This window comes from Podarcis tiliguerta (assembly GCF_965153285.1).
Source record: "Podarcis tiliguerta genome assembly, chromosome: 2".
Lineage (NCBI taxonomy): Eukaryota > Metazoa > Chordata > Lepidosauria > Squamata > Lacertidae > Podarcis > Podarcis tiliguerta.
In genome coordinates this window covers 55,934,132-55,957,997 of record NC_139535.1, presented here as the reverse complement: position 1 = coordinate 55,957,997, position 23,866 = coordinate 55,934,132, and the positions used below count along the sequence as shown (strand labels likewise).

Sequence of the window (23,866 nt, the reverse complement as noted above, 5' to 3'; positions counted from 1 at the left end):
CAGTGAATTTAGGAGCACAACCAGTATACTAATTAATACTTTTTTTATCAACTGGAATGACTGTATGATTGGATTTAGGCACGTGTTTGATGAGAAAGTCTAGTTGTTTGGGGCTAACCTAATATATTGCACACGATGAGTAGTGAGCAAGAAAGTCTAGTGTTTTAGAATGAAAGCAAGAACTTCCAGGAAACAAAGCAACGAAAACATAGCAAAAAGATTACCGGTACTCCTGAATAAATCTATTTGTAAAAACAGTAAGTGATTTTCAAGAATGAAATGTCCATGCATTTAGGCAAGGATGGGGGGAGGGGGGGAGAAAATTACAGAAGATTATACAGTGCTGCCTAAACCAAGCAGGCTTCCCTCCATCCTGGCAGAGTGGTACACATGCCTCAGCCACCCTTTGGGTGATTTTAGGTTTGCGCCCTAAACCTCCTGCTGCAAATGTTTAACAAATTAGGTTAGAAAAGTCAATTTAAGAGCTTCACAGCAGTTACTATAATATTTTCTATGAACAAAAAAAGAGAGATTGCATTTTGCTAAAATAAAATAAAAGGTTGATAAAAGGAAAGGAAAGCTTGGGGGGTACGTGGACCTGAATTACACCATCATGCACATGGTTTACCGTGATATTCAGAAAGGTTGTATGAACCACGGAAAGCTGAAGGTGGAGTGGAGCAAACACATTGCTCTGTCAATTTGCAAGTTGTGTAGCAGACTAATAATAGATAATGATAAAATGCTGTTAACAGTCTCATACAATTCCTAATTTGTTAAGAAACTAGGACATATTCAATTAGATAATTAGTTCAGCTAGGCTTCCCGTAGTCACCATTCTATATTGTTGCACGCCACCCCGATCTCCGAGAGCTGGGAGATTCCAGGGGTTCCAGGCACTTACCCAGGGTTCGTCTTTCCTTTGGGGAATGAGGCACAGAGGAAACTGAGGTGTCTTTATGCTATACAGTTTATTTACAACCTGAGCCTACAAAGGAGGGGTTCACAGCATTAATACCCCTGTGGCTACAGGAGAAACAAGGGTCTTGTTTCTCCCGGAGCCACAGCCTTGGAGTCCAACAAACATCCAACTTTGCTCTGTCTCTCTGTCTTCCCCCAGCTTGCTGCTTTACTCTCTAGCTCACATCACTGCAACTCAGCTCTAAACTCTGACGTCATCCTTCTAACAACAAGCTGCTGGGGGCACCCATTTGCCATCTCACACAGAGCCCCTTTCCTTTGTTTCCCTTAATGGCCCATCACCCAGGCAATCACCTCAGCACAGGAAGCTATATCGGCTTATGTTTTAACACTTGCTGGATCCAAGGGTTAGAAGGATCTCGCATACAGCCTACCATACTATATTTATTTTATCAGAAATGGAAATTTGGGCCTCTTTTAATCTGCAGAGGAAATATAATTCATTCAGCCAAATTCAGTTACAGAGATAGGATGATATCAAGCATCACATAAATAATCAATCACTTCCATGGTTTCAATATTTACAACATAGGGAATGTATTAAGAAATTAAATGAGGAGGCTAACATGTAAGACATCTAACTACATTTGAAAGTGCTGCAGCATCTGAAGATAATGATAAAAAGAATTGTATTTCCCAAATGTAAGAAGTCCTTTTAGACTACTGCTGCAAAGTGGGTAAACTATATAAGCAATTAGGGACAGGGTTTTGGAAAGTCTACACAGTTTGATATATGGGGTTATATTTGTAAATATGGAAATAACTTCTTGTTATGTGCCAACATGAGAGGAGATGGTTTTAAATCTGGCACAACATACAATATATTATCTAAACAACAACAACAACCCCACAACCCTCTATATGATAATAGGCATTAATTTGTTGAAAATCTAAAAAAGAAAGAGGAAAACTGTTTCCATTAATGGTGGACATGTTTGGTGGCTAGGAAATTTTTGAATTAGACAAATAAAGACATACGGCTACCATTAGATCACCAATTTTTACCAGAGAAACCCGTTCATTTCTGTAAGCATATTTTTATACAATAAAGTAAGTTGCAGGTAGGATATGCAATGCAAAGCACTGGAGAATCTGACCTCTCGGGTACAATTAGAAAAATAAGTTACATTGATATGCCCTCACGTCAAAATGTACAAATTATATTTGGGTGAAGGAAGGGAGGCAGCTCAGGAATTACTTTGCTCAAAACTGGAATAATTTAATTGCTTACTGGCAACAGAACAAGTAGGGCTCTAAAACAGCAGCCACACATTTCTTTTGTTGCAATAAGTTAGACAGACAATAAGTGTATTGTAAAGTACTCTTCAGCTCATATTCTGTCATTTATAGTTGTATGTTTCCCTGTCTTGATGAGATTAACTTCTATAAACGCTTAAAAATAAAAACAAACATGAAGCTGAGTGTGAAAAAATACTATGCCCATATGGCGTTCCATGCTCCCAGTGTCACATTTAACGAGACTGCCTCACCTGCATATACCATTCCTGCGTGCCAAAAATCTGTGGCAGTAGTGGGCACCCTGCGGACATACTAACATAAACAAACTGACTGAGGGCCCGGGTTAAATATGAAGCCAGGCTTGTGGAAACACAGCATAGGTAAGTTTTTCGTGCAGACCCAAAATCTCTTCTCCCTGCCCCCCCCCCCGCCTTTTAAAAAATTGAGCCTGATGCGCTTGTGTGAAATGCCAGCAAATCCTTCAGCTCTTGCATGAGAGGATCTGGCTAAGCCAGATGGGCGCATCCCAGATCCAGCACTCTCTCCGACCAATTTGCATTTATCTTTCTCTCTCCCAATTAGCACATGTAGGTTTTAATTAGTTCAGAGACAGCATGTGCCATTAATTAGGCACCCGCATTAATAAGCCCTTCTACCTCCTTAGGAGGAGTTTTGGCACCACAGAGATCGTGGGGCTGATGCTCCCCTGAATGTTGCTATGGCGAGGAGGGAAGGTACGGATTCTCTGAGCTGACCTCAGTCACATGATACAGCTCAGAGTCACTGAGGTCACATGGGCAGGTTTGGTGCTAAGGAAGACCCAGAACTATACTCAGAGAGGGCTTAACACAGGGATGAGAATAGAGCCCTTGTGTGAGAGAAGCTGTTACTCTTCCTAAGTTAGCTGTCTGTCTCACACATTGTGAGTGAAACTTGCCCAAGGATGCTTTTTCCTCCAGCCACTCTATGGCTCTCTTACCAGCCTGAGGATAAAAATTCCTCATGATTTAAGAGCACAGACTCAAAAGTGCAAATTTGAAGCTTTTCTTACTTACACAGAGCAAAGTACAACAAAACACAGCATACATAATAAGTAAGTCCTAATTTGCTTGTAACTTCTGTCTAGCACTAAACAAGAAAACAAATAATTCTGTGTTGTTGGGAGACAATGGAAGAGTGCGCCTTTGGGGATGGAGTCAAATCATTGGAGAGTTACAGCACCTGCTGTGGCTATAGAGACCGATATGGGAGAGACATGTTTTGTTGCAGCTGGGGCAGATGAAGGCGTCGGTTGTGCTGCTGCAGATTCACCAAGCCATTTCTTCTCTCTGCGTTCCTCCCAGTGGTCATTCCTCCTCTGGTCATTGCTGTAGATACATGACCTAACTGTCTGTCTCCAGGCACTGTGGTTATTTACAAGGGATTCCCACACAGCGGGGTTGATGCTGCCAGCCTTCAAGTCTCATTTGCAGACATATTTATAACACAGAGTTAGTCTGCCAACAGGCCTGATGCCTGAAGTCAGCTCCCCTTAGAGCACATCCTTGGGGATCCTGCCATCTTCCATTCAGTGGAAACGACCAAGCCGGCACAGGTGTCACTGAGACAGGAGAGCAGACATGCTGAGAATGTGGGCTTGGGGCCGCACAACTTTTGCACGAGACTCTGTCCTGCAATGTGATGCCCCCAATCTTCATGCAGCACATGTGGAAGGCATCAAGGCATCACTCCTTGCAGGTGCAAGCTGCCCGCCTCTCCCTACCACAAAGCAGCATTCTCATCACGCAAGCCTGGCAGACCTTCATCGGTTGTTGGCACCGCATTTATCTCTGCAGAGCTTCCTTGGTGCGCATTGTTAAGGCTGCATGTTCTGCAAACAACACACTTTTGCCTTGGCATGGAGATGTGCTAGGTTGAACAGACCCCTGATGCTCCTTGAATGAAAGTACACATTGTCTTCAGTCAAGCTGAAGGCATATGAGAGAACCAGGAAGAAGAATGTGCCTAGGAGAGTTGGGGCGAGAACACAGCACTGTTTTGCACCACTCTTTATGGGCAAGACATCTGAAGCGAAGGCGTCATACTGGGAGGTGCTGTGCACGTTCTCTTGGAAGGACATAATCATCTTGGGAAGCTTAGGTGGGCGTCCTATCTAGCTGAGCAGGGTAAAGAGGCCCTTTCACTTGACAAGCAAAAAGGCCTTCATCTGGTCTATGAAGGCAATACAGTATCTCTGCGCTCAGCGTTTCCCCTGCAGCTGAGGCCATGAGAAAAATCATGTCAATTGTTGACCTCTGAGTTCTAAAGCTGCACTGTTACACAGGATAGATGCTGTCAGCGAGTCACTGTAATCTGTTGATTACAAAGGCTTGCCCCACAGTATTCAGTAGGGAGATTGCATGGAAATTCTTACAGTCATCGCAGTCACCTTTGTTCTTGTAGAGGGTTGCAATGCTGGAGTTACGCATGTCTTGTGGCACAGACCCTTGTTCCCAACACTGCAAGAGAAGGCCGTAGAGTTGCGTCGTGAGGGATTCTGTCCTGTCCTGGGGCTTTACCACATGCCTGAGAGTTGATGTTCATCAGCTCGTCAAGAGAGGGAGGGACATCCAGCTCTTCCAAGACAGGCAGAGTCTGAACACTGTCAAACAATCTCAACTGAACTGCCCCAGGGATAGCAACAAAGCAAGCAAGAAACTACATCAAAGAGGCAACCTGCAACACAGCTACGTCCTCCTTTGGCAAAAGAGAGTAACAGATCCCTGTCTGGTTTGAGACTGGCATAAAGGACATAGAGCCTTTTATGGCTGCAAAGCACAAGGCTCTTGCGAACTACAAGCATGCGCCTTGCAAAAGGACTCTTGCTACACTGAGAAAGGCAAGGAGCGATGTTCAGCAGATGGCCAATGACTACTAACGAAAGCTGTGTCAGAACATTCAGCTCACTGTTGACACCCGCAACACTCACAAAATGTATGAAGGCATGAAGAAAGCCTTTAGATCAACAGTCAGGAAAACTGTACCACTGAAAACTGTCTACAAAGCTGCTGTGTTGGGAGCTCTTTTTCTCTAGACTGGCTTCTGTATTGAGTACCATTCTATTAGAGCCTGACTGATATACTCCTCTGTTATATGCATGGTTTTCCAAACAGTTTAATTTTCCTTTTTTATGAATAGTGGTATGCAAATATTTTTCTATATAAAGAGTAAATGAACGTTGTTATCTTCCAATAACCCATGTAATAAAATCTTCTTTTGAAACAGTAAAAAGGAAGAAGTTTGCTCTCTTCAGAATATGGCAACATCCTGGCTCAGTTCGCATGTCACATAGAATTATAGTGTTGGAAGGAACCCCAAGGGCCATCTAGTTCAACCCTCTGCAATGAACCACCAACCTTCTGGTTAACAGAAGGTTAGCTGATAACCTGTGCCACTGGGGAGGATTAAACCCTATGGTTTAAAGGGCTGGCGCATGCTGCTTAAAAGTTTCAAAGGTGGTATTCTGCCACTGTACCATGGGTGACATAAGCCGGAGTTTGGTTTGTGTTGTCTGCCCTCCCCACCCCAGGTTCATGGCTTGTTTCTCTCCCAACCAGCCATGTTCTTTGCTTGCTGCTTGGGGTCTGTTTTGGAGTCAACATCATGAGACACTTGCCAGCAACAAAAAACCCATGGGGGCCCCAGGACTACCTCCCAGACCCTGCTTCTCTTCTTTGGCATTGCTGCAAGCAAATGGGCATTTGTGACAGTGGCAAGGAGGTGAATGCTCAAGGCATTTGTCCCAAAGTCCCACAAAACCTGGAGCTGATGTGTGCTACCTCGTCTCATATCCAGATCTCTGTTCCATTGTATTTTACATGTTAGGTATACACCGAAGATGTGATAAGGGAATACCAAAGAATTAAATGTGAAACTATGAAAAAATAGGTTACTTTATGCGTAAATTGACTGGAGTTGGTGGTTTAGAAGGCAATTAATAAATCAGCTGTAATTATAATAATATTAATGCTTTCGGATACAGCTATGCTCAACAACCATCATCTAATGTGTGAATTGGCTCATAGGGGTTCCTTGCGGCTGGTGGTTTGCCGGAGAACATTTGAAATGTGGCCCATAGCTCCAGTGCAAGGAAGGAACATTCCAATGGAAATGAAGTTATTTCTATAAAAGATCTTCAGGAACATGAGGCCAACTATTCAAGATTAATTCTCTTGTGAGCCCCATGACTGCACCCCTCTCTCATCCAGCACAGAGTTGGCATATTCAAGGAGGTAGAGTAGGGTGGAGCTCACCCTCCCGTCTCCAGAATATTTACTGCTTCCCAGAGTCTCACCAAGCCCTGGCTCTTGCTTGTGCTCTGCTTTTTTATAGCTGACAGCAAGCCCTCTGTGGTGATTGATACTCGCTTGTTGTATAATGGACATCAAAAGACTGCAGGGAGTCCCTAGGAAAAATGAATCCGTCAAACACAATAGGCCACATGGGACATCCCCTGGAATGTGCCCTGATGTCTCTGGGTTTGTACTGGTTTCCGTGAGGTCAAATAAACTGAAGTCCAGCGCTTGAATGTGTTGCTCTGTGTCTGTGTTTGGGACTGGAGAGAAAAAGGTTGCAAGTGCTGTGCAACCACTGCGCAGGAATGCATTCCGGCAGCTGATCCAATGCTCCTCTAAGGTGCAGAACAGCAAGCTAAATTATGAAAAGAGGGCCCTACCCATAGAAGCCCCATACTGACACCCCCCCCCCCGCTTCAGGGTGGGGAAAGGAGGAGAGTTTTAGCTTCCCCCATCTACCACCACTTCTCCCTGGCCTTATTAGTTTCAATTATTTTTTTTAAAAAAAGAAACCTAAAGGCATCTAGGGATGCGGGTGGCACTGTGGGTTAAACCACAGAGCCTAGGACTTGCCGATCAGAAGGTCGGCGGTTCGATTCCTCACGACAGAGTGAGCTCCTGTTGCTCAGTCCCTGCTCCTGCCAACCTAGCAGTTCAAAAGCATGTCAAAGTGCAAGTAAATAAATAGGTACCGCACCAGCAGGAAGGTAAAAGGCGTTTCCGTGTGCTGCTCTGGTTTGCCAGAAGGGGCTTAGTCATGCTGGCCACATGACCCAGAGGCTATACGCTGGCTCCCTTGGCCAGTAAAGTGAGATGAGCGCCGCAACCCCAGAGTCAGCCACGACTGGACCTAATGGTCAAGGGTCCCTTTACCTTTACCTTAAAGGCATCTAGCATCTCTGGGCATTGTCCAGCCAAACCCCTAATCCACAATGAGCAGAAGGGCTATGGCTCTGTGGTAGAGGATCTGCTTTGAGTGCAGAAGGTCCCAGGTTCCATCCTTGGCATCTTGGCATCAGGTAGGAGATTCCTGTCTGAAATCCTGGAGAGCTGCTGCCAGTCAGTGTGGACAACACTGAGCTTGATTGACCAATGATCTGACTTGGTATAAGGCAGCTTCCTATGTTCCTAATGGTGGTTGTTCCATTATTCAACTGGACAAGGCACTTGGATTATCTCAACATTTGGAGCAGCGGGCTTTAAAAATCTAGGATTTGGGCACAAGAGTTTTCCCATTTATCACATCCCTGTTCCGCTTCTAACAATTTTTGCCAGCAAGACTAAACGCACTTCAGATGGCTGAAAGTCTGGAGGACTTATGCCCAGAGTTACACAGGGTCAGTTTTCAGCTCTCTGAAAACACTCTGACCCAACTCCTTGTCTGTACTCTTCCATGAAATAGCACATTTTCTTGTTTTATGGAAGAGGGAATGCCTTTTTTGAACTATTTTAAAATATATTATAGTATGGATTTGAGCTATGAGCAACAGAAGTAATTAGTGGTTGTGATTTGATAGAAGATGGAGCAGAAGGGGTTAAAAAACTCCATCGAAAAGGGGATGGGAAGTAAAAAATAAAAGACAAAACTATGTTAAGACTGCATGTGTTTAAAATGTTGAAACTTAATATAATTTTTTTTAAAGAAAGAAATCACGCACGTGCTTATTGCTTTCAGCCCAAGGAATCTTCCCTTCCTCCTCACTCTCCTCCGCCCCCTGCATCCCTGGAAAAAGTCAGAAATGTCCCATGATAGGAGACAAGATTGATAGGCCAACTCTGCCTTGCCTCCCTCCTCTGCTTCAGCTTGTCGTTCAATGACAGAAGGGCTCTTTGCCCCCAGCGAAACATAGGAAGCTGCCCCATACCGGGTCTGGTCCACGTAGCTCAGAACTGACAGGGAACTCCAGGGATTCAGGCAGGCTTATCTCCTGGCCCTACCTTGAGATGCTGGGAACTGAACCCAGGATCTTCTGCATACGAAGCAGCAGCTCTACCACTGGACTACCGTTGTTCCATGCCTCATCCACCCACCAGACCCTGGGAGATGCAGAGAAGGAGGCTTTCTCTCTTGACATCAGCTGCCTGAGCTGCACTAGATGCTGTTGCCACCACCAGCCGCACACATTGCCCTGAACAGGTGCTGTGGGTTGGGCTGAGTGTTAGCGATATAAACAGTGTCTTGGCCACAGTTCCATACTCCCTGGCATGGTTGCAATCTGGCAGAGAGGCTTATCTGACAGCACAGAAGCTGATACAACCAGGGAAATGCCACTTACCAGGGACCAGGTGGGCACTAAGGTGCGGCTGCTCCTGGCTGAGCTGGGCAGGTGTGTCCTGTTCTCCTGACTTCACTGGTTGCTGGAGAGAAGGCTGTTGGGGAGCCCACACAGATGGGACACTAAAAATGAAAGCAGCTCACAGTCAAGTTATAATGTAAGGCTTCCCTGCGCTCCACCCTCTTTCGGGCCACCTGCCAACAAGCAGCTGTCCAAGGGAGAGGAGAACAGCCGTCCTCAGCTTCCCTTCCTAGAGAGCAAGAGATCCACGCTTGTCGCAAGGGTTAGGACAAGAGGCATCTCTGCCCGCAAACGAGATGGGAAGCCACAGTTTTCACACCCCACACTTAATCAAATAACTGGGATCATGCAATCTTTATGCAGTAAGAAACAGCAGGGTCCTTCCAGACTGATGTTTTATTGTGGGCATATCCTGCAACATGTTTTTGCCACAACAGTAGCGCATCAACGGTAGGTTCATTTTGCTTTATTAGTTGCTCTGTGATGCTTCCCCAACGCTACCACATTATTGCTGTCCAGAGGGGCTATGGCACAACAAAAGCTGGACAACATTCCCCTCCTAATATTGTGGTATGAAAAGTGACTGGATTTCAGCAGGTGTAGGATATGCACTGATTAGAAATGAAGCAGTATGACCACCCCAAAACTTTTGCAGCCACAAATATTATTGAAGATGGGATCGCATAGGACTGCCCCGATAAGATCACGATTAAGCAAGAGAAAGGGTGTCGGCATCTTAAGGTTCCACAAGACTGTTGCTTTTCCTTACACAGATTTGCAAAGCTATCCAAACATTTTCCGCATCTGATGAAGTAGCTGCCCGTCCACAAAAGCTTGTGCCATTAAAAATGTAAGTCTTTAGGCTCACTTGGTAGAGCATGAGCTTCTTAATCTCAGGGTTGTGAATTCGATTTCCATATTGGACAAGAGACCTGCATTGCAGGGAGTTGGACGGGATGATCCTTGTGGTCCCTTCCAACTCTACAATTCTAGGAATCTATATGGTCCCGCAAGATTCTTTGTTGCTTTTGGAATCATTGGACACCCCAGGTTTTGTTTTTCCCGGTGCTCCTCACTTTCCCCCTGTCCTGTGCATTTCCCCCTCAAGGCTACTTGTAAAGAATTTAGCAGAGTTTTACTGAACAACACCTGAGACGACACTACCTTCTTCTCACTCTGCAGATAATTAAATGCACTTGCTCTCAGCCCCAGACGACATCTCTCTCCGCTGCACGTACTCTGGTAGATGGGAGGCATGTGTGCCTTTGCAAAACAGAGCACAGCTCAGGCACTCCACATTCATCCCCCTGGAAATCACACTCTAGTAAAACAACTACTATTTATCTTTTATACAGCGCCATCAATGTGCTTTACGGAACAAAGTAAGAGGGGCTCCCCTGTTGAAAAGCGCTTACAAGCGAAAACGGGGCAAAGAGGCAGGAGGGAGAAGGGGAAGTGGATCTATATAGCAGTGCACTCACAGGTGCGCACACACGGAGCAGTAGGCATAAGTTGGAGTAGGGAAAACGAAGATGTTCAGAGAAGGGCTTTGCTAAAGAAGTGGGCTTTGAGAGTACAACACAGAGATGACAAAGTACCTTATAATGACTGTCCGTACAAGACGCTCGGGTTTGTACGTCAGTGAATCTCCAAAAGGTTCACTGCTTTCTGGACGCAGTGGGACATAGGAAATCATCTAATACTGAGTTGGACCAATGTCCCCTGTAGCTCACCATTGTCCACATTGTCTGCCAGCTGCCGCCTAGGGTTTCAGGCAACAGAGAAACTCGATTCACTTTGCATTTTAAAGGCACATCTATCCAAGCCACCCTTTCCAAAATTGACTTGCAAACTGAAAGACTAGGGGGGGAAAGAGAACCGGAGAACCGAAATGGATGCCAGGGACTGAACTTGGGGCCTTCTGCATGCAAACATTTGCTCTGCCACTGAGCCATGGCCCTTTCTCCTTGTGCCATAATGCTAAGATAGTAATATTAAGAGGGTTTCCCTCAACAGACTTAATGGATTCTAATGGGCAACAGGAGAGGAATTTTGTGGCGACAGTGGGGTCTGGGAATCAGAGTTGGAAGGGACCGCAAGAGTTATCTAGTTCAACCCCCTGCAATGCAGAATTATTTTGCTCAACGCGAGACTCGAACACAGGACCCTGAGAGTAAGAGTCATGCTCTACCAGCTGAGCTATCCCAGTAACTCTATGAAGAGTACACAGTTTAACGCAAACCCCCCCTTCAAAAAGAGGAATTCTGAGAAGTGTAACTTGTTAACCATGCTGGGAATTGTAGCTCTGCAAGGGATAAACTACAATTCCCAGATTTTTGTGTGTGGAGAGTGCAGTTGAAATGGATGGTGTGTGTGCAACCTCCATGGGAACAGATATTTTTCTCTCCCTCTTGGAAGGAGAGGCTGTGGGAGGATGCAGCTTGGTCCCTGGTTGACCTGTAGCAAGTAAGGTAAAGACAGGGAGATAACTGATAACTGCCTGATGCTCATCTGTTGCTGCCCAAGAAATCTGCAGCCATTTCCTACTGGGCGCTGTTCCTGTCAGCAGAAACATTTGATAAGAGCCTCTCGACTGAGACTGAAGTCAATGCATTTCAGATTAGCATGTGCTTCTCCGCTCTCGTCTTCTGGGGATCAGCAGCTACCAGTTCTCGAGATCGGTTTCTCTCATTACCAGCCTGCTACTGCAGAGAGCATCCAGGCAAGGGAAGATGGCTATGCTAAGCAGTTATTCCTGCCGATGGGGAGAGAGTGCCTAGTAGGAAATGCCTATGGCTTCCTGTGCAGCAACAGATGGGAATCAGGCAGCTCCCAGGTTCCTATTTTGACCAGGTTCCCCTCCCGATTCAGATCATGGGAGGACCTAGGTACATCCTTTTGCTGAGAAAAGGGATTTTTCACACATGAGCAGGCTGAGGAGAGGTCAGCCTCATCGCTGCTCCCTCATACGGATGCCTTCGCTTATTGCGAGCTCCCTTTCTGCGAAGGACAATCCTGCCAGCGGGCTGAGGGGTGGGGGAGGACAGCCTGTCTGTGCAAATGTGCTGTGTGCCGGAGAATGGGGAAAGGGAGATAGTTTAATGAATAATAAAACATATTTGAGGCCTCCGTGACAGCTGGGCAGAGGTTCAACAGCAGAGACCGCCACAAGCTGTCTTTGGGCAGCAGCCTCTCCGTGACCAACAAGGGCGAGCACAGGACCTGACAGCAGCTTTTCTGGAAAACGCACTTGCTTTCAGCCTCTGTTTCGAACAGAGCTGGTGAGTGAAAGGTTGAGGCTCTGCCATCTCCCTCCCTGTCCCGTCAGCCCCAGGAAACACACTTTCTCCTACCCTGTCAGCTCTTTGCAGCTTCAGCAGCCAGGGGTGGGCAGACCTGAGGCCTGCATAGTCTTTGGTCTGATGTCATGCAGGTGGGTAAGGAGTTGGGGTTGGGAGCTGGGGGGAAAGGGGGTGGCAGAAAAAGAGGGAGTCCTGCTTACTTTTGGCTCTGGTTCCAGATACTTTGGGCCCTTCCCCTGTAAGAAATGGAAAATGTCACTTTTTTATAAAAGGCCGAAGGCCTCAGACAAGTTGCTCCATCTGAGCAGATTGCAACAGCTAAGGAACCCAAATGCCAAAACCCGGAAGTAAATGTTCCGGTTTTCTAACGTTTTTTGGAACCTGAACATCTGGTGCGGTTTCCACTTGAGTGCAAGAAGCTCTTGCAACCAATCAGAAGCCTTGGTTGTCGGACAGTTCGGAAGTCAGTCTTCCAGAACGGATTACCTTCAACAACCAAGGTTTGACTGTACAGTGGTACCTTGGGTTAAGAACTTAATTCATTCCGGAGGTCCGTTCTTAACCTGAAACTGTTCTTAACCTGAGGTACCACTTTAGCTAATGGGGCATCCCGCTGCTGCCACGCCGCCGCCATGCGATTTCTGTTCTCATCCTGAAGCAAAGTTCTTAACCCGAGGTACTATTCCTGGGTTGGCAGAGTCTGTAACCTGGAGCGTCTGTAACCTGAGGTACCACTGTATATGCTTGTGTTTTACTGAACTTGGATGTGCCTGCTTTTGGGACACCCCACTTCTTGCAAGAAATGTGTAACCAATAAAACTCTTTGCTGCTTCACCAATTTTGCTCAGACTTTATTTCAAGGGTCTTGGGACTGGCGTTTTTATATCTCACACCCCACAGCCCTGCCCACCATTGGATCTAGCCCTGCCCTCCTCCCACCTGCAGGAGAGTGGCCCGCTGCTACTTCCAGTTGTCTTGAACCCCTGGCCTACCTGGCAGCAAGTCAGTGTGCCAAGTCCAAAGATCAAAGTCCGAGGGTTGATCCATTCAAGTCCAAAATCCAAAGTCCAAAGGTCAGGAAACGATTCAGGGTCAATCCAAGTCCAAAGTCCAGCAGTCAGGATACAGTCCAGAGTCAAACCCGAACCATGGAGGTCCAGGAGCCTCTAAGTCAAGGTCCCTCAACATGGACAGTTGAGCAGACACAGCCTCTCAACTCTGCTTCCCCTTTGTCCTTTGCATGCTTATTGCAGGATCTGGCTTGATGAGGCATGTGACCCTCACCTGTCCTGAGCCTACTCCAGCTGAGGAATCACCTCTCCTCCCAGAGCTAGCGAGCTGCACCTGGCCAGCTAGGGAGTGGGCTGTGGGCCCTTGCTTGCCTCAGCCACCCCTTCCCTGCTCCCTGTGCTTCAGAGCCCTTCATATTCAGGGAGACAGCTTGCTCTTTTGTAGCTAGACACCCTTTGCCAGCATCCTCTTCTTCCTCTTCCTCCTGCCCGTTGTCCTGCCAGTTCATGACACCAGGCTGGACAGGGTTGGCAGTCCAACATGAGATTGACAGCAAGTGTTGAGAAAAGTGACCAAACAATTGAGAATGTAAATTTGAACTTTGGGGATTTCAAAACACCAATTTCATTCTGGAAGTTAACATTTAAAGTTTAACAAACGTAACCATTGTTACTATTACTGCTATTTTATTACTACTACTATAACTATTTATATACTGCCCTGCATCAAAAGATCTCAGGGTGGTTCACAAGAACCTTAAGGCAATGTTAAATTGCTCACTCCAGTGTTTTACACCTTCACAAAAGCAAAGTAGTATCTGGAACGTGGAATGTCTGGGCTTTCCACAGCCATATTGCTACCACCAGAACTGCACTTCCCCAACTGACCTGGGGGGACGGACCTGGGAGTGATTTGGGGAATGGTCTCTGGGAATAATCTTGAGTTCTAAGTATACATGGGAGGTGATCCTTTAGGTGGTCTGACTTTTCTTCATTTGATTGCTTAAATGACATACAGTGGTACCCCGCAAGACGAATGCCTCGCAAGACGAAAAACTCGCTAGACGAAAGGGTTTTTTGTTTTTTGAGTTGCTTCGCAAGACGAATTTCCCTATGGGCTTGCTTCGCAAGACGAAAACGTCTTGGGCCTTTTTTTAAAAAAAACGCCAATGCATTCCTATGGGAAACCGTCAATACACATTGGTGCTTCGCAAGACGAAAAAACTCGCAGAACGAAAAAACTCGCAGAACGAATTAATTTCGTCTTGTGGGGCACCACTGTATTACGTGTCAGTGATCTGCTCTCAGATCCCAGTTTCTCTACCGCTATTGCCACATATTCCCTGATTTCGCCTAACATTATCATGTTCTAAAATATTCCTTAAGGAATTTGTGTCTGATGAGTCCAGAAAAGTACCCAGCTAAGAAATAAAAGTGATGCGTAAACCACCACATAAGCCCTATACTACTCCTACTTTCTCTATTGGCTTGGAATGGAAAATAAAATAGAACTGATGGCTGGGTGCACTTTAGTAGCTTCTGTGTGGAGATACCAGTGTTGGCACCGGAGAACTTCACCCAATGCTGGTTTTGTATAAAGTATGTGCCCAGTGCCAGGCCAGAGTGTGGTCACCCTAGTTCTGCGACACCTGGGATCAGGATGCTCAGAACATCCTCTCCCTCTTAGCTTCTTTGAAGCCAGTCTGCCACACAAAAGGAGACAGACACGGCTGCGGAAAAAGGTGCAGCCAGGCTTGCAAAGCAGAGATTATTGCTGCCCAGGCTACCGAGCCAAGCTTTCCTTTGTTTGCTCACTGCTATCAAGTACCCTGAGTGAAAGTGCTCCAATCGAGCGGCAGTACAGGCTGACAATTTCCGTGAGACGTCCGCTAGACACTGTGCAGAGAGACGAGTGGCTCTGTCCCAAGGTGACACCGTCCGCCGCACGCCCTGGGACTGTGTCAGCTTTGCCTGGAAGGAGGCTTGTGGGAGCGGCTGCTGGTGGGATCCCGAGCCTGCCGTGGCTGATTTCATTGGTGTCTCCTTGAGCCGACCCTGAGCACTGGTGACAGCTGAGCTTGGGAAAGTCATTCTGCTCTTTCCTTATCACCAATTGAAAAGATAAACAAGGGGTTTTGCTTCCAGCGGCAGGCCTGCAGTGGATTGACAGTTAACGAGGAAGAAACCAGGAGGGTTTCTTTTATGCAGACATCTTTTATGCAGTGAAATTGGAGAAAGATCTCAGATGCACTGAAATTTGGCGAGATAACAAGGGAAGGAGTGCGTGCCAAGGCAGTGGAGGACATAGCAGCTGAAGATGTGGCAGCACCAAATACAGCACATTGCTTTTTTATTCGTTTTTTACCTTGCCTTGCCATCAGCTTCAAGCAGCAAGCAGAGTGATTCTAAGCAGTTAAGTTCCACACAATTTAATGGGCGTCACTCCCTAGCTCAAGCTGCTTGGATTACAGCCGCTGGCTCAGGGCCCATTTATGCACTGCACAGAATCAAGAGGTGAAGCTTTTCCTATACCACCCCACCTCAGACAACAGGTGGCGAGTCATATCTGAATCCTACACATCTAATCGATTGTAGGAAACAATAATGTCAAGAAAGGCTTATTGAGCCTTTCTGCCCCACAATGCATTTTTTCCTCTGTAAAGAGAGGTGGATCCTCACAAAAACAAAACATCTCTTTTTTACAGAGGAAAGAATTGCTTTGGACATGCAACCTCCTCGCTTTTCCATAGAGAGCCAAAAGTGCCCAGCTCAAGTAAAGCTTTCTCACTGAATGTATGAAATGGGTTCAAGCAAAACTTTGAGGAGTCCACAGGACTCGGGGAGCAACAAGGCTCCCTATTGTACTGGGTGAAGGTGAAGGGTAACACTACCACTGTTTTGGCCATGGAATGGACAAAGCCAGCAAGCTCTAAATAAAGCCCCCTCCCCCCCCCCATTCTTCCAGCCAGGTAGGGTTGGAACTCAAGATGCCTGAAGCCCAGATAAAGGAAAATCCATCCTGTGTCATGTTTTTTTTTCTGAGAAGGAAACCCCTTCTACCCCTTCCTTTCTCTTCTGCACACGCAGAATGCACATACGCCTTTGCAGGACACCTCTAGGCCACTAAAATCCTTCTGTCTTTAGCAGGAGCCGACACCAGCCTTTTCACAGCAGATAAAACAATGTCCCATTAAGATAGCATGTCATCCTTCCTTTAGTTCTCCCTGGCCTCTGTAAGCAATTTAGAGACAGGGATTTCTTTGTTTTACGTGTAATTGCTGTTACCTGTAACCTGCCCTTGAGCTCTTGCAATAGCGCAGGCTCTGCATCAAAATAAAATAAAGTCCCAAGAATGTACAGTATTTTGTAGGAACATGGAACAATTAGGTAATAACAGAACATCAAGGTGTGGGCTGCTCGCTTTTGCTGTGCCACAGGCCATGTTAGATACCCCTTGGGCCTAATTTTTAGATTCGAAGCTCTTTCAGGCAGGGACTGAATGAATTATATTACGGTACAGTACCCAGCACAACAGAGCTCAGGCTAAATGTGGCCTTCAATTAAAATTAAAACAGCAGCCGAGAGGGGATTGATCATAGGACAAGCAGGGGAGCCACACCATTGATACCACAGCCTCACAGACCTGCTATGTGTGCGTGTAACTCAGGGTAGCAATTGGCAGCCTATAGACCCCATTTGAGACCTGCCTTGATTTTTACTTTCCTATGCCAGATTGGAAAGCTACCCCAAAGCACTTTGGCCAGGGATAATCCAGCCTGCCAGATTTAAGAAGTTGGCCATTTCTGATTTAATTTAATCTAATATATTAGGACAAAAACCCAATTTTTGTCCTCTTTTTCTCTCCTCTTTTATATTTATTGATCTGTGCTCAAGTTATGGTACCTGCTCGTGTAGAACGTAAGCCGAAGACAGGCTAATCTTGTCCATCACACTCATATTCTGTCAGTGGTATGAAGTTAGTGCAAAAGAGGGCAGGCTATAACCAAAGCTACTCACACCTCTAAAGAACCATTGTTTTTAATGGCAGAAGCACACCTTTATATCTCTCACACTCAGCTTTGGCTGGACTACTCACCAAGTTTTTGACGTTTGCAATAAGATGCCTCATACTGACCAGTGGGCTTTTTTATGGACACATAGGTTGTGAAGTAATAAAATAAAACAATAATAAAAAGGATTCCCAAACAGCAGAGGATTGCAGATTATAAAAACATAATAAATATATTTCATTTTCTTTTATAATTGAAAAGCAAGGTTGAAGAGGCATCTATAAAGCACACAACCAATTCAATACATGACAAATCCTGTATGGTTCATACAATATGTACAGAAGAGGGATGTCTGAAGCTGGTAGAGAAGTTGCACTCTTCCTGCCAGACAAAGTCAGTGGAATGGAAGAGCTTGCTTCCTATTCCGTTTCCAGGCCCTTTTTCCATTGTGCAATGCTCAGTATTTCTTCCTGCTCCTGAGGCTGGCTTTGGCTTGTTTCTGACTGCCAGAGCCAATGGCAAGCTGTTTTTTGAAGTCCACTAGGCAGTCTTTGGCTTCAGAAATGGAGGTGAAAGATTTAATTGGAGAGTCACTACAACCTGCTTGGGGAAAGGTGCTCTGGACATTGTGACTGCACTCTGCTTTCTTGCCCGCCTCTGCCAAGCTGCACCTGATAGGAGGGAAATACAAAAGAAAACAAAATGTAAAACCAGACAGCTAGTCTTACAAGATGAGTCTGTAAGCCATAGTCTTACAAAATGCAACTCTTCCAACTTCTTCCTCTTTATCTATTTAATGCATTTTACACTGCCTTTTGGTCCCCTTCAAGGTGGCTCACAACCTAGGTTAAAACGTCCTACAAAACACATGCAGTAATAAAGATAAAAAGAGAAGAGAAAGAATATTGCACAAAATACAGCAAACATATAAAACAATGAGGAGGTGGAGGAATTGTACTAAAGACACAGTTGAACAAAAAGGTCTCAGCAACCTGCCTAATCACCAATAAGGAAAGCCCAGTGGGATACACTGGAGGAGGAAGCCTCAGACTCTGGGCACCAGTGCAGAGAAGGCCCTGTCTCCATCAATTTGACCTATAATGACAACAGGGTGCAGAGCAAGCCTTCCCATTATTAATGCAGCAAGCAGGACCAGACATGTAAGAGAAGGCGATTCTTCAAATATTCTAGTACTGTTTAGGGCTTTTTAGGCAATCAGTAGCACCATAACCTGTGCCCCTATACATACTGGCAACCAATGAAGAAGATATAAAATGAGAACTCTACTGTCTAATGTAGTCAACACCTCCTAGTGTTGCACTCAGAGTTATTTCCTTCCTGCCTGCACTCAGAGTTATTTGCTTCTTATTCAGAAGTGGCTGAGTTCCTTGTCCATCAACGGCAGAAACTAATGTTACATACAGGCAACTTTCCACCTTACTAAAGCCTTTCCTTTGGCACAGTGCTCAAAACCTGCACTAGGGTGGTCATACTTTTGCTATGGCAGGTGAAAGACCCTGTGGCACTAGCTCACCTTGAGTCGTCTTCTCCAGATAGTGCGGCAGCCTCCTCTGCATCTGAAATGAGAGTGCATCACAGGATCTTAATCCCACCAGCAGTGGTCCAAAATTCCAAGTCATAGGAAGTGCAAGTTCCATTTTATTTTGCACTAGTGATTGCTTAGAAGCCATCATGGCAAGTATGAAGCTTAAATACAGAAATACATAAAACCTCATCTGGAGTATTAGTTGTCCAGTCTGAGCATTACACTTTCAGAAGGATTTTGTAGACAAATTAGAACAGGTTCAGAGGAGATCAACAAAGATGGTCAGTGGTGTGGAAACAAGGCCAGTGAGGAAATGTTGAAGAAACGAATGCTGTCCTGACCCCTGTACTCCTGTTTTGAACCCCACTGTGAAAGAAGTAGTCATTTTTCTGTGAACACGTTGCTTGGTGAGGGAGGGAGGGGAGAAGAACTTCAGTTTTGTTGGGGGGGGTTGTCTTTTATCATGAAGTAGCCTTCCTCAATCTGGTATCCTCCACATGTTTTGGACTAGTATTCCCATCGTCCTTGACCCTTGGCCCCAGCCAGCACGGACAATGGTCAGGGATGATGGGAATGGTAGCGGGCACAATATTGAGGAAGGGTGCCTTAAGGGTTCATAATGTTACAAGGTGACTGGTGTGTGTGTGTTCTTGTTTAAACAATCATTGTTCCCTGGAGGCCTTTCTACCCCTCCTCAAAGACAACTGGTCAAATTAAAAAGGGGCAAATATACAGACATGACCTTAAAAGGAACCGGGTATATTTAGCCTGGAGAAGGTTGAGGAGAGACGCAGTAGCACACAAGAGCAGCTTGACAGTGGGACAGATCACCTAGAGGGATGGTGGACTCTTCCCCTTGCTAGAGGTCTTCAAACAGAGGTCTAAAATGTCCATCTACTGATGATGCTCCAGTTCTGTATCATGTGCACTGAGCAGGGGGGTGGACTGGAAGGCGTAGAAAACCCCTCAAAACCTACAGCTCTGTGATCATGGCTGGCCACTCTTTCAAGACAACATTCATCCCTGCATCCCTTGGAAAACACTGCTCAGCCAAACTGGATTTGGCAGAGGAGGGGGAACTATACCTTTTCTGGTGTTGCAATCTTGGAAGGAGCCCCATGGCAACAGATGGAGCTTTAAAAATGATTTTGGTTTAGACTTCTATCACCTGAACCTACGCCTTTTACAGAGACAAACTAAAACCAAATGTTAGCAGAAAAACTGGTAATGAAAAGATTTTTTAAAATATAGCTGAATAATTACTATGCAGGGAAAAGGAGGCAGATGTGTTTCTGCTGCCTTGTTTCAAAAGAGACCTCTCACAAAGCTTCTGGGGATGTTCCTTCAAGAATCAAGACACCCAGTAATGACCTTTGCCCTCATTATGGCCAAACAGCTCTGCTAAGAGCAACAAAATTGTGGTGCGCAAAGTCTTTCTTCAGAAAAAACATGCATGTGGGGGAGAATAGCAGCAACCAAGGCTGAGCTATGCTCTATAGATAGAAGGCAATCCTGTTCTTATGCTATGTTAGAGAGCAACAGTAGAATCAATATATCAGCAATAAGGCAAAGGTCTGGTGAATCTCAGACCTGGGGGCCAAATGCAGACCTCCGGACATATATTTGGCCCATATCTCTTGCCAGCCCTGCTGCATGCCCTCCTTAAGTGCTTTTGCCTGGCTGGAATGTGCGCAGGAATGAACTGCAATGGCTGCTCTTCTTTGCTTGAATGGTAGATGGAGAGAAGTGCATGGGTGGCAGGTTAGAAACCTCCAGTGTGGCTGGAATGTAGCCTATTGTACAAAGAATCTAGTGCTCTACCCATTTTTGGCTCTAGTCCTGCCCACCACTAGCCTGTGACCCATGAAGGCATGTAGCCCTCCAGCTGAACAAGGTCTCCCACCCATGCAATGAAGTGTGCTGGCTCTCCTACCTGAAGCCTTGTGTTCGGATTGCTCCAGCATGCTCAAGAGGTGGCCTTCCATTCTTCCCTTCTCCTGTGGCAAAGTAAGAAAACATCCTCATTAGGTCCTGCACGAACAGAGCTCCTAAGGCAGAACATTTCCTGCTATGTATTCTGGACAGAGGCAAAAAGGCATTGGGAGAATGTCACAGAGAAGGCTACCTGAGTAGAAGGCACTTGGCAATGTAACACTGGTTTCAAAATTATGTCAATCTGGAACACAAAACATTTTGGAAACTGTACCTTATTCAAAACTTGCACATCTCCTGTGGCTCAGGATCCGTGGTCAAAAGCTTTGCCAGAGCATGGGGAAAAAAAAAAGGGTTGGGTGTCATAGAAATCTGATGTGTAAAAGTAGGGGGGGGGGGAGGAGCAATGAACAATTTGCAAGTGAGCTGAGCAAAGAAGGCCATCCCTTTGATCACTACCTTTCCCATTTTATCTTCTATTTTTTTTAGTAGATATTGGCACAGTGTTTTCAGGCACTTCTTTGCAACCCTAATGTTCAGGAGCATGTGTTGTTGCTTTTAAGACATCTTGTTTGTAGGTGCACTAAATTGGATAAGCAGAGAATGCTCTACTGGAGGTGTGCCATAAGGATCGACAGGCAAAGTCTCCAAGTCTAGCCTTTGCAAATAATCTTGTCCCTTGTTTTATCAACTTTTGTATTTCATTCTGTAGACTGAGGATAACCTCAACCTCTTGTCTAAATGAAGCACCATTTTGACATATTCTCACTGAAGATGTCTAAAATATGCACAAATCAAGCCAGGTAAAGAAGTTCCATGAGCCGAGATGAAAGGAAAAACCAGAGAAATGATTATTTGCCCAGATCTTCCAAGTTTTTAACAGCTTGTGGGAAGAGAGATGACATCTTCTGGGCTTTAACACTCTAGCTGCAAACTACTTATTAAGTTTAGCAGGGCTAGGTAGAAAGGCAGGACTCCACAATCAAGGTGAGACCTCTATGCAAAATCCCTGCAACAACCTTAGACATTACTAATTCTAAAGGGATGGAAGAAAACATGATCAGGTTGCTGAAAGGAGCTGCAATCTGTTTTGGACCCACTGGCCTCCTGTGACACCCTTTGCTATGCAGATGAAACTTCCCTAAATGTCTCTGTCACTTCAAAATGTTAATTGCCATGGAAGTCATCCCAGTTTATCTGTCCCTCTTCCTCTCTACCCACGAAATCCCCTGTCTGCCCATCCCAGCAGCAGCATACAAATCAAAAGCCAAAGATGGATGGGAGCATCTAGCAGTGGCCAAAAATGTATATTTGGCTGTAACAAAAGAAGGGCTTAGTAAAGCAGATTTGGTGAGAGGTTCACAAAAAAGTCACTAAAGATTAGAAAGAATTTGGGGATTTATCATCTGGATTACATGCTATGGCAAACATAATTAACATGAAACAGACATACACACACATCCCATGATGGTATGCCAGGAAGTAACAAACAAGAACCGTGTTGTTATGTTAGAACTGGGATGAGATGTTATGAGAGGTCCCTGGCTGTCACAAAAATATAAAATCACCAGGCCCAGCAAAGGGAATGATGATAAAGAAATGCTAAGTGTAGTGATGCTGAATCCTACATTTTAGGTTATTAGCTGTGCTGGGGGAGTAAGAAGGCAGAGGGGTTGTAGGACTGCTGCTTTTGGTGGTAGCTGTAGGACATCTAGTTTCAGTCTAGGAATCAAATGGAGACCAGAAACTGCATTCTGATTCTGTTATGCTGTGCATCTGTTGGCTAACTAAATACAATCCACCATTAATCAAACTCTTTTAGTTTATTTTAATTGCTCATCAAGTTCTATGTGGTAATCAGGTAGAATACTAAAGTAAATTTGTCAACTTTGAAGGTTCCAGATTCTTTAGAGATTATGATTCTTTCTTTTAAAAAAAACAACTCAGAAAAATCTTATGTACATCAAAAAATTCTGGGCAGGCTTTCCTCCAGCTCCCCAAGGAATACAGACAGGGCGGGGGGGGGGGGAGAGGGAGAGGGAGGGAGAGGGAGCCTCAGGAGAAGCACACTTTCAGTTCAGAACATGCAATGCCCAGGTCACGTGAGAGCATGTGGAAACTCCTTTGTGCAGGTACTGAGGAACAAGGGAGAGGACCTAGACCCGGAACGCCAAAGGGGTGTGTAATGCCTCCTGTTTTAGTATAAGACAGGCTCTGTCCACATGGGGGGGGGGGAGAGATTTGAAGTCAGTGGCATTAACAGAGGCCTCCCACAGTGCTGGAAACTGCATAACGCTTGGCTGTGTCCCAGCCAAACTCATCAACAGGCAATCTCGTCATTTGCATGCGAATCCCCGAGGGCCTGGGGTATGTGATGGATTTAAGGGATTAGACAAAACTGAGACATCATGTTGCATCTTCCTGCTGAGAAATCACATTGCCTTAGCACTCGTGCTGCTGCCATGGATTACAACCTCCCTGTCAGAAATAAATCAGCAAGGAGGCTGAACGCAGACCTCTACCGCAAACAAGATGGGCAGTGCGCACAAGGTAGCAGGCAAGTGCATCAGAGGGCGCCAGGGCACCAGGATGCTGATCCTTATTTCATATGCCGGAGGTTAAATGCCCACAAGGCATTAGCTGGAGGAACATGAGTGACCAATGCGAAGGGAGAGGGCCAGCTAAATTATCATATGGTAAACAGACCAGGTTTAATAGTGTTTTGACAAAATAATTATATACCCAGTTTGTCATTACTTAAAGATGATAGTATAATTGAAAACTAAGGGCTGCAGAAAACTAGGGCCCACTGAATGATTCAGGAAAAGTGGCCTGTCAAAAATATCTGAATGTCTGCATTCCAGTTAATACTGGGAACACCCATAAATTTTAGTTAACTGTGCTTTGCACCTATGTAGCGTAGGCTTTGTGGCAAAGGGGTTCTCTGTAACACATACTCTGCACTCGGGGGGGGGGGGCGGGCACAGTTAACTTTTGAAAGAACAGGATACTCCTGAGAAACAAGCTCTAAGAGGTACAGATGTGTAGTATAGACCAGTGTCTCTTTTTGCCAAGGGAGAAGTATAAAGAGTTTGGAACCATGTATTTGCATCTCTCTCTCTCTCTCTCTCTCTCTCTCTCTCTCTCTAAAAGAATATGGCACTCTAATGCACACTCTTCTAAAGAGTGTCAACTCAGACTCTTTCATGATGCCT

The 23,866-nt window shown here is 45.5% G+C and overlaps 1 protein-coding gene across 5 annotated transcripts in view; it reads right to left on the bottom strand.

Annotated features, from left to right (window-relative positions):
• Positions 1–17,379: 17,379 nt before the first annotated feature.
• The window catches only part of UIMC1 (ubiquitin interaction motif containing 1), a 79,454-nt gene continuing 72,967 nt past the window's right edge, over positions 17,380–23,866 (bottom strand). For all 5 annotated transcript variants that reach the window (XM_083422835.1, XM_083422833.1, XM_083422831.1 and 2 more), the window contains exons 12-14: positions 20,653–20,716; positions 18,708–18,750; positions 17,380–17,844 (exon numbers count right to left, since the gene is read on the bottom strand). In XM_083422835.1, the coding sequence (XP_083278961.1) occupies positions 17,631–17,844; positions 18,708–18,750; positions 20,653–20,716 (321 nt within the window). In that variant the 3' untranslated portion in view covers positions 17,380–17,630. The remainder of the gene's footprint in view (positions 17,845–18,707; positions 18,751–20,652; positions 20,717–23,866) is intronic.